The following is a 15,151-nucleotide window of genomic DNA, read 5'->3' on the forward strand; positions in this document are numbered from 1 at the left end:
GTCTAAACGTGTGACATGTATTTGACTACAGCATATATATTACTTAACAAAAGACTATCAAAATTCATCCTTTCTTCAACCTTTCCCCCCCCCCCCAGTTTTTAAATATTCAAAGATCTGTATCTCATTAACCGTTCCTTTCCTGAGTTTTTTTGTCAAATATTTTTTTTTGTGTCTTACTAAAATCAGTTGTACAAAGTATCAAAAATATTTTTCCCTCCAGAGCATTCAAGTTACTGGGAAAAAAATTGGAATATATAATCTTCTCTTAGCCTGTTCTGTTTTGAAATTTATAGAAAGACAATTTATAGAAAGACAAAAGATATAAACTGAATAAAATAAAATTTATTTGATTAAATTAAAACAAATATAATGCTAGTACCATTGCATTCTGTTTTTGTTGGTTTAGCATCCATGATCCCAATGACAGTAACAGTTGTAAAGTACAGTTGAAAGGCCAAACATAATGGAATAAGCAACCTATAGGATAAAAAAAATAATCTTAAATCCATATCAAAATATTTATACAAAAAAATAGTTATTAACAATGACGTCTGAGATGAACATAATACTGTTAACCTTCAATTTTTCCTAATTGCGCTTAGAATTCCAGATGTTGAAGCATTGTTTAGAAATAAATTCAAGGTTAATTCACTTCACAAAGCAATATTCGAAATAAAAAAAACAAAAAACAAATAGAAGTAATTGAAACAGATAAAGAAAAAAACAAAACACAACGTATTGACTGAAACGATCTGTGGTTCATTTAACAACAATTAATTATAGTCCTATACTTCCCTTCCTGACCTGGAGAAAAGCCAATACGAACTTCCTAGACTCATGGCAAAACGGAAGAAAAAATATTCACTTTGGGCACTCTAGTCATGACAGCAATAAAAAGGACAACAAACAATAGAAAAAAAAGCAAACATTTTAAAATTTAACATTACAGTGTTTCAAATACATATGATGTAATTAATTACTTTTCTAATTTAAAATATTCTCTAACAAGAGTGAAAGCCCATACAGGACATTGAACAATCACAATAAAACGTGAAAGCAAAACTATCGGAATGTAAAAAAGAAAACAAAATAATATTTTCAATTTTGTATTAAAAAATAGACCCCTTCGCTACCCATCCCTGAAACAATTGAGAACGATAATAAAAGAAAATGAAGGGTGGAGAGAAGAGAGAAAATGGTATTGAAAACACTGCATGATATAAAAGTTGTAATTTGTTTAGACGTATAATTTTATTTTACAATCGACTATACACCCATTCCTTATGGGTTGGTGCTTGGCACAACGCATGACTCCGACCCAGATTTTTCTCTAGATCTGGCCCTGCAGACCACACCCATAAAATGTATGAGTGAAAACAGACAGATAGAAAGTGTGATGGTCATTGAACTTGATTGAACTCACAGCATTTCTGTTGGAAGTCTAAAGTCATAAATTGCATTTAATAAAAATTAAAAATTAACTATATTGGATCATGTACTCATAATTCAGGGTGAAAACACTAACCTTGTATTTAGATCCTCTCTTTTGAGTAATCGGAGCGATCGTGAAAGGTAGAAGTGACAGATTGCGACGAGCTGAGTTAACTTCAAGAATTGTGCTGCAAATTCCAGTTGAGTATAATGGATATATACCCAATGAACAGTACTGTAAAATATGAAAACAAACAATATCTACTATTTAATACATTTTCATTGGTCGAGTTGAATAGCTTAGTGTTTTGATACAGTATATGCTTACCTTCAAATTCAAGGGTCCTAGGATCAAACCCTGTCACTGCAGGGTTTATTTTTTCTCACGACTAAAAACAACTCCACTCTTTAAGCCTCATAGTGGAGTTATTTTAGTTGGTTTTAAAAGGATTTGAACACAGGACCCTGGAATTAAAAGCCAGGCAGCTTAACCCCACTAAGCATAGCTACAGTACACAAACATAAAAATTATCTGATATAACTACAATGTATGTCAATAAAAATCCCACCAAGAATAATAAAAAAAATGGAATTACAGTAGATTCAGTTTCATTTTTTTTTAAAAGCAATAACATACTATAAATTAAAGTATCATTGATACTGTAGGCCTACTATATGTTTTAGTTTTGAGATGACAAGTGATTAAAGCTGTATACATGTCTATGATGCACGACACGAAAACCAAAAGCATACGAATAGTGTTCTACAATAGGTGTATGCCTTCCCTGATGTTTTCAAATTTTAAACCAAAATATTTGCATATTAACATTATTTTAATACACATACTATATATTGTTTTAAAAAGGAAGAAGGAAATTGACAGAAAACTTTACAACTTTCAATGGTCGATTGGTACTGAAAATCCGGGTCACAATCTGTCCATGCAAATTATTTGTGACTTTCAGTTTTGTACCATCTTTAACTGCACATCCTGTTATTAATATGGTCAAAACAAAAGAATTTACAGTATGTACTCTAAACATTTCAATAGACCGAATCTATTATTGGTCACTTGACATTTAGTGGGTACATAATGTGAATTATAAGTCACAGTGCGGTCAGTTTGAACACAGTATATTTAGAGAATTATGATGTTTTTTAGACAGCGAGACCCAAAGTAAATTTAGGCACTAGGCCTACAGTATGTCTTTTTTTAATAGTGATTTATAATTACTTTGGCAATCTCCATGTACTTTATTTAGGCTCTGGAATGCTACATACAAGTATAGGCATAGGCTGCACTGTTAAGCCTTGACCAGGGCCCGGACCAGGGAAGGAGTTGTTATGCCTTGACTATATATCTCTGTAGTCGAGTAGGTAATAAAGTAGCAAATAGCTCTTAACGTTACTGTATGCTAAACCGAACTTGGTTTAGGCAACAGGATGGTGATCATACAGTAGGCCTGGTTGGTATGGTACAATAATAATAATATCCTAATGCCAGTATGTATTATTAATATTATTTATTTATGTCATGATGTATGTCATCCTTGGCACTGCAGTAACTACTAACATCCTATGATTTAATTTTGGATTTAAAATAACTGTAAATGATACTCTTCCAACGAATGGGGAGATTTGTTTTTTTTAATGCTGCGATAGCATTTGCCATGAATAATATTCTTGACTTAGGCCTAAAAAGTACCTCAGCTGGCAACGACTCCACTTAATCAACATACATGTTGTGAACGTACAGTACCTTCCCTTGAAAAACTTCCAGGCTTTATTCCCACTATCCACTAGAGCCTTACCAAACCAAACTCAATTTTGGAACACTTCTAAAGTGATTTACCAAATTATAACTCTCGTTCCAACCAACATTTGCAACATATATGATGTGACTTACATCAACAACAAGGCGAAGCTATATTCAATGTACTGTCGTCTCGCGATCTCGATAGATGTAAACAAAACCCTAATACCCACTATAAGTCATGTGATCTGAGCCACCGATTTGGTCTATTGAGACTATCAAAAAGTGAATGCCAACTGATATGCCACATTATTCTTGTAAGAAAATAATTGCATTAAGTTGAAAGTTCAGCATTTTTTAACTTAACAAGATTTAACCTCTACAAAAAAAAAAAAAAAAAAAAAAAAAAAAAAAAAAAAAATAGGTGATCACCAAGAGAAGATGTCAGCCATGAATCATGCATGTATTAACAACACTGGCCAAAAACAATGTGCTATGGATATCATGATGATGAGGTAAAAAATGACAGACCAAACCCTTCTATGTGTTTACAATATTTTTGTCGAGAAAGTTGGTAAAAGGCAAGGCGTAGTTAAAGTTACAGGAAAGTGGACGAAAAAGACATGACTCTAACATGTGCATTTGGCAGGTCAGAGGAAGGTGGAGGAAGAAGATACAAAACCTTACGTTTCCTGTGGCAAGTCAGAGGAAGGTGGAAGAACATATGAACTTTAATGTTTCCATCCAGTTAAAATCAGATGAAGGTAGAGGAAGGTGGAGGAAGAAGACATGAACCTTATGTCACCCTGTGACAAGTCAGAGGAAGGTGGAGGAAGAAGACATGAACCTTATGTCTCCTGTGGCAAGTCAGAGGAAGGTGAAGGAAGAAGACACATGGTATGAAGTGGATAAATAATTTTGAATATGAATCTTTTGAGTAGACAGTGTTTACAATGGACTGACGTTGATTGATTTATATATTAACTTTACAATGAGTGATCCATCTAGCTGGGACTAACAGAGCTCAATGGTCTCTTGATGATATCCTTACCCCATAAAATAAATTTACAAAAGAAATAATAATTATTACTGATAAGTAGTGCTATATATACAATAAGGCTCGAGCTTAAAGAATATTTAGTCCGTTCTGGCAAAAATATATTATTATGTGAGTATATGATACATGAAATTTGATATCTTCTTTGACATTAAGAAATTGTACTATATACTGTCTAACTGCAAAAAAATATCCAACAATAATTTAAACTTACATAATAATGCACTCCAATGCAGCACAGGTGAATATTAATACTTGATGGCAAAACACCTTTCCCGAGTGACACAGTCGAATGACCTACAAAAAGTAAAACATTGTCAATATTGAACTATTACACAGTAACACATACTCTTCAAAGATCGAGGGCAATAATGCTTCAATGCATTTTACAGAATGTGTGCCTACTTTACTACTCACTGAAATGGATATAAAAAGGTTTGTCTGTACCTGACCAATCCTAGACACAACAGCTGCATGGTTCCAAAATGCACAATTTAGCATGGTAATATATACCATACAAAATTCTATTTTTTTTAAATATTATCAACAAATTGCATTAAAAAGAGTATGTACAGACTAAATCACCATAAGTCAAAATAATAGTAAAAAGCAAACAAAAAACCCTCAATTTATTCACAATTCAGCCTGAAATAAGTTTTACCGTACATTATCAAGAAATAAAAAAGACAGCCAAGGACCCTAGAAGGTGTCTTCAGGCTCTACAACCGTGAGGTACATGCAGTAGGGTCCCAGCGGGATAGGGAGCAAGGGGCTCTATCCACTCCGGCATTTTTTAAAAGTTTTAGCACCATATTTTCAAGTTTTTTCACCCGTTCTGCTACTTAAATGGCCCCGCTGGCGATATGGAACATAGTCCTAGGGGAAAAATATTGCTGATCAATATCCCGGGCCTCTTAATGGGCCCGACTTTAGCCAGTGACAGCACACAGTCACAAAAGTATTATGCTGCTGCTATTGTTTAATACTACTATTGGCATTATTTTTTACTAAAAAAATATCAGGTGGTAAATGCACAATAAACCACATCTATCAGAGGCAATGCCACTCAGGAAGTCAAGTGAGTTTTCTAAGTTTACCTAAATATAAATAAATGTGTTTACTTAGACATGGGCCTATTTTATGAGAGTATTTAACAAAGGGTAGTAAATGGATACAAGATTAGCTGTATATTTGCATAATATTCCCATGCAGAGTTCATGTAGTAAGTGCATGCATGGGTTATCAATTTTTTGAAGGGTGTTTACATTATATCATACATCAATGGATTGTGGGTCAACAAACAAAAATTTCAACGGTGCCCTAACAAAATTTGAAGATAAGTACTACAGGCCTACAATAGGCACAGATGATCAGCATTTTACAGTAGATTATAAAACTTTATCATCAAAGATAAGGGCAAATGAGATTGAATGATCAGGCTGAACTATCAAACAGATTTTTTATCATTTATTTACAAATTGCCCTTCTCAACACTGCTGGTAGAAGTAAAGCGAGGTGCAAATTTTGACTGGGCCCTTAGGGCCCCAAAGGCAGCCATAGTACAGCGCCATGCAGTACCAACATATAACAGATACATTTTTATTCAAGGAGCCAAGTGATTAGACTCCAATTAAAACCAGATGCTGGCCGGGTCTGAACCGGGCTCTTTAGCATAAAAGGAACAATACCTCAGACAACTGCTCAGATCATGCATCAAAGGATTATGGGTCAACAAACTATATTTTCAGTGGTGCACTATTAACAAACATAGAAGATAAGGACAATCACAGATAGCTTACAAACTTTATCATTCATGATAAAAGGAAATATGAAATTCAATGGTAAGATATTATTGAACTAATTATTTTTTAAAGTCACCCTAACTAGTATCGCCTGCTTCATATCATTACCACTAAGCCAGTTTGTGGTGATTTTGAATGTCATTAAAAGCAACTATACTTTACTGTCCTCGAAGCAAAATGAACAGAGACCAACATGCTATAATAATACATCATAGCACAATGAAAAAGTTTTAAAATATTTTAAAATGTTTCTTTTATATTATTATTAGTTAAATTTATGGCCATCCCAGATGTCTGAGTTTATTGCAGATTTTAAAGACTTACCTTTACGATACACAGAAGACAAAGTATTGAACATATGAAAGATAAAATTCCATTCCTAAACAAGCAACGAATCATAAGAAACAAATTTAATAATGATTATTATCATTTGTCATTATGTTCACTCGTATTAAAGTCTTTTTTTAAACCACTTTTCTATAATTTACGAATTTCCATAATTTATGAATTTCCATTGCCTAACAGAACTTGTTGATTATAGTAAAAATTCAATGTAAAAGATTTATTAATTATTATTAATATTATCATTATCATCACCTTCAATATTACATATATTTAAAACTATCATTAATAAGTTATAATATACCCACAAAATGGACCAAGCAACTACTACTACTGTAGTTACTAGCATTGAATGTATTTATGCACATGAATATATGTATGTGTAGTAAAAAAAGTATGTGTGTATATTTATATGTGGATTTACTTAATGACATTTTTTTAAATACACCTCTGCTGTATCAAACCACATATAAACTAAGCAAACAACCATGTTATATGCATGTGTATGTCAAGCACAAATAATATTACAAAATCTGAAACAACCTGCCATACCATTATTGAAAATGTATTCACTGTTTATTCAATAAAATAATATTTACAATTGAATGATTAACTCAATAATTACCTGGCACAGGCTAAGGGACTGAAATAGTCACACACGCAACCTTTCTTAACAACATCAATGGCATCTGTGTAATTCATTTCCGGTAAGCGTTTAAAGTTTGTTTGCCGGTCTGTAACATCCATCCAGTCCATAATCAAAGATTTCTAAAAAAGAAAGTAAAATAATATTAAGTAAGGGCAATATATTTTTTCTTTTTTGTGATATCTAAATTTAGCATTGTCTGCCTTCATTACCAGCCATCACAGAGATAGGTAGAGACTAAAAATTAACTACTTGTAGTTTCAAAGTATATGTTTGAGCTCTTTGCACACAGCCACAAAAAGATGAACAAACAGCTGGCTTTGTAAAAAGTTTGACTAAACGATGACATATTGACTTATAATGACCAGGAATATGATAATAATGTTAAGATAAAATGATGGAGTCACAATTAAATATTAATTTTATACCTAACTGATTTACATATGTGGCAATGACAAGCCAAACCAGTCACTCGTCGCAAATCGTGTTTCAGAGAAAATGGCCAAAACATGCTGGAATGTCAAATTTTCTAAAAAAAATGTCAAAAAAATCTATTTTATTGCACTAAACTAATCTTTACATATCTATACATCATTCTATGCTGTTATTTTCCCCATTTTCAGTGTTAAAACAACACTTTTTAAGGATTTGATGATAGTTTCTGCATGAGAAATGCCTGAAATCATAAACTTTGAAGGCTGATTTCTCATATATTGTTCATTAAACAGCTGTATGTTTAAACGCTTGGAACTTCATAAGGAAATGTCCGATTTGAATGATTTTTTTACCATATTATAGCTATTATTTTACTCTCTAACCACCTCAAAATCGATGTTTGCGACGAGCGACTGGCTTGGCTTGTCTTTGTCACATATTATGATATATACATAATGTACATGCATTGAAATCATTTAAATGCACTTAGCCAAGGTCAATTAAATGTCAAGTGCATTAGTTGGTGTACACATAAGACACGTGCGTATGTGGGTGTGTGTCTCCAACCCTACACCTACATTTTCTAATATCATCTTACCAGCTTGTTTAATGGAAGGACATACTGTATACCACATAGCCAGTAACAAGATTTTTTTCCCTTTTATTTAAGCAAAATAATAGGCTGTCTGGCTAATGAATACCATTAGGTCATTGAGTATGACGCAAGTTACAGTACTTCTTCAAGCATGCCAACTCAAGTTGAATTCCTTGGATTGAATTAGAATCTTACCATGACCACAAGTGACCTTTCACATACATGCAAACAATACTATCATAGACAACTACTTAAGAAAGGGGAAGTTATGGCTATCCAGGAATTGAATAAAACAATTATTTAATGTAAAAGACAGGAAACAGCACAATACCTGCTAAACGACGATATATAAATAACATATTTATCTTTGGACACATTCCACAAATGAAGATAAATTAAGTCTAGGCTTTTTTCCTAAATGCATAGAGTACTATAGTACATTATTCTAAGTTTTTTAATTGTTTAATCAGAAACATAAATACTATTGCAAAATTTCCTGCCGGACAGGGTAGACAAAGTTGAGCAGGCAATGTTCCATCTCCATACCCTTTGTTGATAATAAGGACAGTGAACTAAAGAAGGGAAGTCCTTGGCTCCCTCCCACACAAATTCTTCATGTAAAATCCTGCTTGTATCACACAATCAATAAACAATTCAATATTTTTTTTTCTTTCGAGCAACCTTGACATGAAAGCCATGGACTGTATTCCTGCAATAGATCTAATGGTCTGTGGTATTACTCTTAATCTGAAAAACATTCAATCAAAACACTGAGGCTCAATTAAATATATTTCTTACAATCAGATCGATCAAAGTCGAATTAGCTTTTTGCTCATCTAAACTATCTTTCATAAAAAATACCTAATTGAATACCAGCCAATATAACTATTTATCATGCAAATAAAGAATAAAATGAATAGCATCAGTATCGTTTATAACTGTTAAAAAAAATGTTCAAGTATCATATTGGAAGCGAATTACTTTCAACAGCAAAAAAAAATTGAATTGTAACCTTTGAAGAAATCCCATCATTAAGCTACAGTGCAGTACTGTAGACAAAATATAATCTCCAATGATGCTGATGCAACAGATGGCAGTAAAGAAAAATGTATCAGGGTGGAGCTAGTTTACGCGTAAATACAAATAATGTGGACCATTTTCTTAAAAGTTGACTCATTTTACTCAAAAATATGACAAATATGGACCCATTTATTTAAAAATTTTTACCTATTTCAAGCTAAATATGAGAAATCTGGACTCATTTTTCAAAAGTGGACTAATTTTATGCATAAAACTGCATAATTTGGACTCATTTTTCAAAATGTGGACCCATTCTTTGTGGACCCATTAAAAAAATTGTGTGGGACTGTCCTAACTGTTGACTACGGCATTGGTAGCGTGGACTGTATTCTTGCACAATCGATCTAATGCTCTGTGGTACAATTACTATTTCTGAGAAGCCTATAAAACATTCAATTAAAATTCTGAGGCTCAATTAAAAATATTTCTTACAATGAGATCGATCAAATCCGAATTACCTTTTTGCTCATTTTCGAAAACATTATTTAACTAGTACGGAGCGTTTTCCAAAAACTGAAATGTCCACTGTTCCTGATGACATAATTAATGTCGAAATATTGAATACTGGCACGATGGCATGCATTTCGATGCTTGGAGTAGGTATTATACTATCTAATTTAACTAGCCAATATAACATTTTATTAAGAATATTATTGGTATTTAAACCTGTAAATGTCAATTAAAAAACCGGTTATTTATTATAAATATTATATTGAAAGCAAATATCTTTAAAAAGTAAGAAATTCAAATTCTGATAACTTTCCAAGAATCTTTAAACAATTAAAAATATCCATTATTGCCAATGATACTACAGCACAGTAATTTCCGTTCTTGATACACTCAAGGAGCTGGCCTTAAGATTTACAGATTACCACCCATAACAGATCCACCTCCCATATTTGGAAATAGGAAATCCCCGAAAACTTCAAAAGCTCATCATAATATTAAATTAATCATGTGCAGATGAGAAATGGAACATGAGATGCAAGCCGAATAAACTACTGACACAAGGCCAGGAAGTGCTTTACTTAATCCAGGTACAACTATCACTGTAGCACACATACCTGGTGGAAGGCATAATAGCACTATCGGTTCATGGAGAATATCTCATCTGATACAAGAGCTTAAAATCCAAAATCTTTGTCCATATAATTGCCAATATATCATATCATATCATTTATTTCACCAGTACTTTAAAAAACAATTTAAAAAAAAAGTATGGCAATTTATTATAGTACTGAAAAACTTTCTTATATAGTCATGATGTGGCTATATATGGTCATGATGTGATGTCATTAAGGTCACACATTTTTGTCAAAGTTTTTGATATCTGTATTGATAAGGAACTTGGCCAATGGTTTAGAGAAAAAACCTCTGACTGACTTTCCTAATGGTTTATTGGTTCTTAAAATAAAATTGTTTGTAATAAATGTCACATACGATTCAAGCTAATTTCTAATTAAGAGACTTGAAAATTCCCTCAAAACCTTGGAAGGACGTTCATGAGTTGGGTAATGTTGAGAGAACACTACTGGAGATGACTGAATTTTATCAACATCCCATTATCATAGCGCCACTGTACATGTCATTCTGCCGTGGATATTGATGATGAACTATTCCCATGGTTTATTACAACTGCCTGCTGATTTTCTTAATTGTTTTTAAATGAAATTGTAATAATTACGTCACACATTGTATACAGTAATCAACTAGATTCTTATTAAGCGTGGACATTCCCTAAAATCTTGGGAGGACTTTTATGAATATTCATGAATCATGAGTCAGGTGATATTGAGAACACATTATTTAGAGATGACTGAATTATCAACATCTGACTGAGCCTCATAATTTCCCTATTCAATATTACTGAACAAATTGGAATATACTGATGAGAACTTTGCCCATGGTTTATAGTACAACCTCTTACTGATTTTCTTAATGTTTTTTTTATTAAATAAAATTGTAATAATTAATTGTCACTACAATTTCAGCTGAAGTCTAAAGCATGGACATTTTGGGTGACTTTATGAATATCCATGAACCATGAGTCAGCTAATATTGAGAGAACATTATTATAGATGACTGAATTATCAACATCTGATTAAACCTCATAATTTCCCTATTTAATATTACTGAACAAGTTAGAATATATGAGAACTATACCCATGATTTATAGTTCAACCTCCAAATGATTTTCTTAATGGTTTTTAAAATAAATTTGTAATCATTGTCACATACAATTTAAGCTAAAATCTAAAGCATGAAAATACCCTAAAATTTTGGGAAGAATTTTATGAATGAATCATAAGTCAGGTGATATTCAGAACATTATTAGAGATGACTTAATTTTCAACATCTGAGAAAACCACATAATTTCCCTATTTATTACAGTATAGTACTGAACAAGAATATTGATGAACTATTTACTCATGGTTTATAGTTTACAACCTCCAGCTGATTTTCTTAATGGTTTTTAAAAATAAAATTGTAACAAAGTCTCATTGAGTGAGAAAGCATATTACAGCTCAGTCGGCTAAATTGGTGGTAGCCACGGTGTGTGCGCTAAACCATCAAGATTTCTTATAGGTCCCTGGTTCAATTCCTATCACTGCTTTCTTTGTGTTTCTGCTGGGGGGGCTGAAATGCAAGTGACGATAGCGCACTGTCTTTCGGATGAGATTTTTAAGTCACTGGTCCCATGTGAATTATGGCCTGTGTGCATGTTAAAGAATGCAGTATACTATTTGGTAAAGAGTATAGGATTGTCTCCCAGTGTACTGCCCAATTCACCACCAGAAGGATCCCACCAGAAATACAAGTCTTCTTCAGACTTCTGTGGGTTATCCTTGGTTTTTATACACCGAATAAATCCATCTATCCATCCAATCAATTCAAGCTAAATTCTAATTAAGAGTGGAAATTCCCCAAAATCTTGGGAGGACTTTTATGAATATTCATGAGTCAGGTGATGTTGAGAGAACATTATAGGAGATGACTGAATTATCAACACATGCCTACTTTTACTATAAAGTGGAACCATACACCTACTGTATTTAACGATGACAGTAAAGTCAAACAATATTGTACTGTTGATGTTCTAATTTTTCAGTACTGTACATGATCGTTCTCCTTCCACCACTCATTGCGGGTGATATGCAATGCCAGTCTTCAAAAAATGACGTCACACACATTCTGGCATTTCATTGGGTGATGGTGACATAATGCCATTTACTGTACCTTTAGCAAAACGAAGTAGAAATACGGTACCGTATCTCTTGCCACGGCATATTTTTATAGGGCCTAATCTGTAATTTTAAAACTAAGCAAAAAGCGGTATAAAAGCAGTGCATGAAGGTATTTTTGGAAATGTCAAAATTTGGGTGCAGTGTTTGTTGTAAATCAAAAATTCACATTGGCCCTTTAAAAATAAGGTATTCACAAAAATCAAGCCTCCTGAACAATGCCAATGGCGACAACCGTAAGGGTAGACTTACTTGATGAGCCATCATACTGTACACACAATTCAAAATTTAACTACTAAAATACCACATACTATATTTATAAGGAGCCAACTATTTATTATGTGGTTCACCTATAAATTAAATAACCTAGTGAAAGAGCATCAATGAACAACTTACCTACATGGCTTTACTTGAGTTTGTTCCTGCAAAGATTGACACTTTCAAGCCAAATTCTAAGTATGGAAATTCCCTAAAATTTTTTGAGGACTTTTATGAATATTCATGAGTCAGGTGATGCTGAAGAACACTATTGGAGAAGGCAACATCATCTGAGTCTATTGAATTTGACTACTACACAGGTTACATCAAAAAGAACTGTTCCACAATGAGGACAGCATAGACTGGAGCTATGCAGTCATGGCTGGAAAAATAATGTGAACCATGCAACTGGTGGGTGGAGACATCACACATACAAAACAAACAAATTATTATAAAGATACCTTTTATCATATCAATTTGTTTGGTTCACTTAACTGCAAACGCGTCGCTGAGAAAATCAACCAACCTCCTCTTAACTAGTAGCGTATCTTAAAAAATATTGTCTGATTTTACTACAGAAACAGTAACTCAATAACTAGAGGTCGGATAAATTTAGGTTGAAATGGTTTATAGAAGGTTATAAATATAGGTTAAATGACTATGAAAATACAAGCAATATTAGTGTGTTTTCAGCGGGATTTGAGCCTGCTTACGAGGAGTCATAACTTTGTATATATATACCAATCCATTTGCTCAGGTTGCAGCGGCAAGAGAAGGCAATTTTCTTGTGATCAGTTTCTTCTGTCATTTTTGCATTCTTTCAAAGGCTTTCAAGAAGAAAAACTGACCAAGCTCACAGCCGGCCCAGGGATGCGGACACGTTCCATTTTGAGAACTGATGAAAATATGGTACCTGCTGTATCAAAGACTTGTTAAAATTCAATAAATGAATATGATTGATACTGATTTTAATACCTTATTTTTACTGTGTTATGAATAGATTGGGAATGTATTTTTAATAGTGTTCATGATTAATTGATCGTTTAATGAAGTGCATTTTATATACCTTTTTCAGATAATGAATTCGTCCAAACATTACGCCGTGCAGGGCGCTCAATCTTTTCATTTTTGCCTTTCGTACACGCGCACAGTATTAAAATTGTTTTGTAACGTGGTCAAAACAGCCCAAACAAATTGAAATGGGTTGGAGGCGTAGGTTGTTTTTTTTTTTTTTTTCAGACCTACAGTATGTCCGTGAATGAACTGACAGACGGACACTGCTGATAACAAATTGGGGTTTTAGAAAAGAGTACTACAGTATATCAGATCTTTTTTAATTTAAAAAAATTATTTCTCATTAACTGCTTCAAAGTTTCTCATCAAATATGCTTTTTTGTCTTAGAAAAATCAGTTGTTTTCCTCCGGAGTCTGGCAAAGAAGGAACATATACTAAAGTGTACATGAATAAAATAATGAAATATATCAAATGGTTAGTTTGAAATTGGCCAATACCGTTCCTGTTTGTGTCCTTGGATGAAACGCCAGATGAAACACATTAAGCCGGGCACTCACATGCTATCATTATTGGCTGACACGATTTGATGGAGTGCAACGGCATGATGCATGTGCAGTATATCGTTTTTAACGAACGAAAATCAGCAGATGGTGTCATTGGGATTGCACATAAAAAAGAAGTAGTCTCTAGTAATACATTACAATAGTAGGCAGGCTAACAACAAATTCAATGACAATGAAATTCAAACCAACGACACTAAAAATTGTACTCTCTTTTGTGAATAGCCTACCTAGGGTCCTAGGCCTACTAGACTAGGCTTAGGCCTAGGCCTAGCTAGACCGTAGGCCTAGTATTACCTATCACAAACTCATATAATTTGTAAACATTGTATTTATTCATTATAAATTCAACACATCGAACACAAGACATCAATGCCTATTATTGTCGGGCTTCAGGCCTACTACTAGGCTAGGCCCTAGTAGCAGTCTAGTAGTACTAGCCTACTACTACTAGGCCTAGGCCTATATCACTTACTCTACAACAGTTTCGTACCACTACGGTCAAGTCCTACCTTATTCATGTGTCATTTTTCGGTGTGGTGGTGATAAAGCTATATTTCACGCCTCTTAAATGTATCCTTTCCACACTAGATAAGTCGATAAATAGCATAAATTTACAATAGTAAAAATATTGTTTTATTTCTTGCCGTATGTAAACAAAATTTCTACTATACTACGACCTCATGGCGTATGTTTTCAAAACAAATAATACTACGCCTACGTCTTGCGGTGGAGTGGTGGTGGCCTCTAAAATGTGACGTAAATACTTTACATAATGAATATTCATGACCTCTTTAGCTATTGAGGGCGATATTTATATCGTTGGTTATCTACCAGTGGCGTGGCTACGGGCAGTGCAACCAGTGCAAAGCACTGGGGCCCAGGGCAATTAGGGGCCCATTCATAAGTAGATCTAAAAATAATAATGATTT

At 33.4% G+C, this 15,151-nt stretch overlaps 1 protein-coding gene across 2 annotated transcripts in view; it reads right to left on the bottom strand.

Moving 5' to 3' along the window:
- LOC117115371 overlaps window positions 1–14,946 on the bottom strand; it is a 24,350-nt gene extending 9,404 nt beyond the window's left edge. The window contains exons 1-6 of one of the 2 annotated variants that reach the window (XM_033259139.1): window positions 14,732–14,946; window positions 7,014–7,156; window positions 6,371–6,425; window positions 4,459–4,541; window positions 1,529–1,669; window positions 383–480 (exon numbers count right to left, since the gene is read on the bottom strand). In XM_033259139.1, coding sequence (XP_033115030.1) covers window positions 383–480; window positions 1,529–1,669; window positions 4,459–4,541; window positions 6,371–6,425; window positions 7,014–7,156; window positions 14,732–14,740 — 529 coding nt within the window. In that variant the 5' untranslated portion in view covers window positions 14,741–14,946. The remainder of the gene's footprint in view (window positions 1–382; window positions 481–1,528; window positions 1,670–4,458; window positions 4,542–6,370; window positions 6,426–7,013; window positions 7,157–14,731) is intronic. The other variant, XM_033259148.1, reaches the window with a different exon arrangement.
- Window positions 14,947–15,151: the final 205 nt, after the last annotated feature.

The sequence above is a fragment of the Anneissia japonica genome, unplaced genomic scaffold (genome assembly GCF_011630105.1).
Source record: "Anneissia japonica isolate Jap-2015-1 unplaced genomic scaffold, ASM1163010v1 scaffold199_len4679917_cov187, whole genome shotgun sequence".
Classification (NCBI taxonomy): Eukaryota; Metazoa; Echinodermata; class Crinoidea; order Comatulida; family Comatulidae; genus Anneissia; species Anneissia japonica.